The 2,667-nt window shown below is 55.9% G+C and overlaps 1 protein-coding gene across 1 annotated transcript; it reads left to right on the top strand.

The window, feature by feature from the left end:
* The first annotated feature begins 1,389 nt into the window (after positions 1 to 1,389).
* LOC124697799 (protein LURP-one-related 15-like) lies at positions 1,390 to 2,109 on the top strand. Its single transcript, XM_047230339.1, has one exon. It carries the CDS (start codon positions 1,390 to 1,392, stop codon positions 2,005 to 2,007), a length of 618 nt encoding a protein of 205 aa, XP_047086295.1. The 3' UTR covers positions 2,008 to 2,109.
* The last annotated feature ends 558 nt before the right edge of the window (positions 2,110 to 2,667 follow it).

The raw sequence follows: 2,667 nt of genomic DNA, 5'->3' as shown, positions 1-2,667 counted from the left end.
AGATCGAAGACCCAGTCCGGCCGAAGATCGGAGACGCAGGGCGCGGGGCAGTCATGAATCTGTTCAGCTCAAGAACGAAAACTAATCTGGATCTAGCACAGAACCAAAACTAATCTGGATCTAGCACAAAAGAAAATGAAATGGGATTATCCACGGGAACAAATCATAGAAGAGGCAATTCACATAGGAATTGGCTCGTGGGAGTTTGTTGACCGGAAGATAATGACAACCGCCACTCGTAGCTCCGTCTCCGGCCGAGCCGCCGGCCCGCTCCGCCGCCCGTCAACGGCTCGACCGGCTCCCGTGCCAGAGAGTTGTAGCAGCAGGCCAGGCTCGGTTGACCGGATCCCGTGCCACAAAGCTGTTGCGGGAGGCCAGGCTCGGTGCGAACTACCACGGCTTCGCACGGCTTGGCTGCTAGGCGGCGATGGACTCAGGGCAGGCGTAGTTTGGGGACGCGCCCTTCCGCGGCCGTTCGGTCGGCCAGGGTGGGGAGAAGAAAATAAGCGAACCGTTACGATGGCACCTTGCCGTATTATGCGATTTGGTGGGAGGGCAAAACGGTCCAAAAAAATATTGGACGAAAATTCTGGAAGAAACCTTAGCTCCTTTATTATTAGGTATAGATTTCTAAGTTTGACCAAACTTAGAGGAAAATGTGGCAATATCTACAAGTCAAATTTACATATGATGAAAATATATTGCATGATGAATCTAATAAAAATAAACAAGTGTAGTAGATGTTGGCATATTTCTATAAACTTGGTCAAACTTCATATAGTATGAGTTATGAAAATTCTAAAATAATTATTTCGAACGGATGGAGCACTTTCTAATAAATGTTTCGTGTATCACCGCCTGCCTTTCCACTATTATTACTACACAGATTCTTTGTACAGTATACGTGTATCACCACCTCTGTAGAACGTCTTTGCCGCTTCTTCTGCAAAACCAGCAGAGTTGAGGGTCCACCTGGTGCCAAGTAATGAAGTTGACACTTCCTTTCTCCCCTAGCTTCGCCCCTGCCTGGTGCAAATACCAGGAGAATCACAGGAGCAGATTAGATTGCAGCGACTTCCAGTTGCCCGGCATGGCGAGGTTTTGTTAAGTGTCAAAATCAGTGTTCCCAAACCCAGAACAGGTTAGATCGACAGACTGAGTCAACTTCTTCTGCGCTTCAAAGTTGGCGGCGACAGCGGGTCGTTGGGGCGTCAGTGTCAGAGTAAAACGCGGCCGGAGACCTGATCGTCGCTTACCTTCTTCGCTAACATATATATACTCTGCACAAGTGATGCTCGCTTTGCAATCCTTCTCCATCCGTAGTGTCCAAGCATATTCACACAGCAGAGTAACCCAAAGAAAGCTATCATCCGCGACGCGCGCGTGGCCATGAGCAGCGAGCCGGAAGAGACGGCGGTGCCGGAGCCGGTGGTGGACGCGCGGTACTGCGCGGCGGGGGCGACGGCGTTCGCGGTGACCAAGACGATCAGCGCGACGGGTCACGACTTCACGGTGAACGACGCGCGCGGTGTGGCGGTGATGCAGGTGGAGGCGGCGGTGTTCAGCTTCCTGCAGGCGCGGTCCCTGCTCCTGGACACGGCGTCGCGGCGCCCCGTGCTGACGCTGCAGGACGACTCGTACATGGCGACGTCGAGGTGGCAGGCGTACAGGGGCGACAGCACGAGCCGGAGGAACCTTCTGTTCGTGGCCGTCAAGCTGTCGCCGCTGAATCTGGCGAGGACCAAGGTGCGGGTCTTCCTCGCGAGCAACGGCTCCGGCGAGCGGGTCCCAGACTTCGTCATCAGCGGCAGCTACTACGACGGGGCCTGCACCGTCTCCGCAAAAGGCCGCGGCGACGACGGGTACGCCATCGCGCAGATCACCCGGCAGGACACGGCGGGCGGCGCGCTGCTGGGGCGGCACACGTACACGGCGAGGGTCAACCCAGGCGTCGACCAGGCGTTCATCATCTCGCTCGCCGTGATTTTGGACGAAATGTACCACTAGCGCCGTAACTCTGAACTAAGGAATAGCTGCCGCCAGTTACATTTGCTGAACTTGTTTTCTTCAATAATTTCGTTTTCGTCAAACAACGTCACATGTAAAGTTTTGAGATGTTCTCGAGTATCAAATATATGAACTTGTTCCCCTTTCCTTCTCTACAGTAGAGAGAAGCGAATCCGGAGGCGACTCTTCTTCCCCCCAAATTTCGCCGGCAAGATCTTGGGTCTCTCTGCCCTCCGGCGGTCGCCTCGGCGGCGGGAGGGTGGGGGGACCCAGGATCTTCGTCTCCGACATGTAAATAGGTGTGGGATAGGTGTGCGTGCCGCCGGTCTTCCGGTGGCGGCGAATAAAGTCTCCGCCGTTGGGATCCGAAATCCTGACGTGCGGGCGTTGTGCCTCGGCGGCGGTGTCGAAGCGGCTGTGGCATCGCCGCGTTGGGATTTTGTTCTCACCGATCTGCTGCTCCCGCGGCGGTTTGGCTCCGGCACCGCTCGGGAATCGGGGAGAAGTGTTTTGGAGATGGCCGGCGGCGTGCGTCGGCTTCGTCCGAGCGGGCCGCTTCACAGGAGCGGGATGCGCGGTGTGAAGGATGTGGCGACGGTGTTCTTCCTCGACGACGTCGACGGGAGGCAGCGAGGCCATGCGCGGAGGAGTGACGGGGAG

The sequence above is a fragment of the Lolium rigidum genome, chromosome 3, assembly GCF_022539505.1.
Source record: "Lolium rigidum isolate FL_2022 chromosome 3, APGP_CSIRO_Lrig_0.1, whole genome shotgun sequence".
NCBI lineage: Eukaryota > Viridiplantae > Streptophyta > Magnoliopsida > Poales > Poaceae > Lolium > Lolium rigidum.
This window is presented reverse-complemented; position numbering and strand designations above follow the sequence as displayed.

What these genes read in the sequence shown, in the direction of transcription:
- LOC124697799 (XM_047230339.1), top strand. Translation starts at nt 1,390, where the DNA reads ATGAGCAGCGAGCCGGAAGAGACGGCGGTGCCGGAGCCGGTGGTGGAC.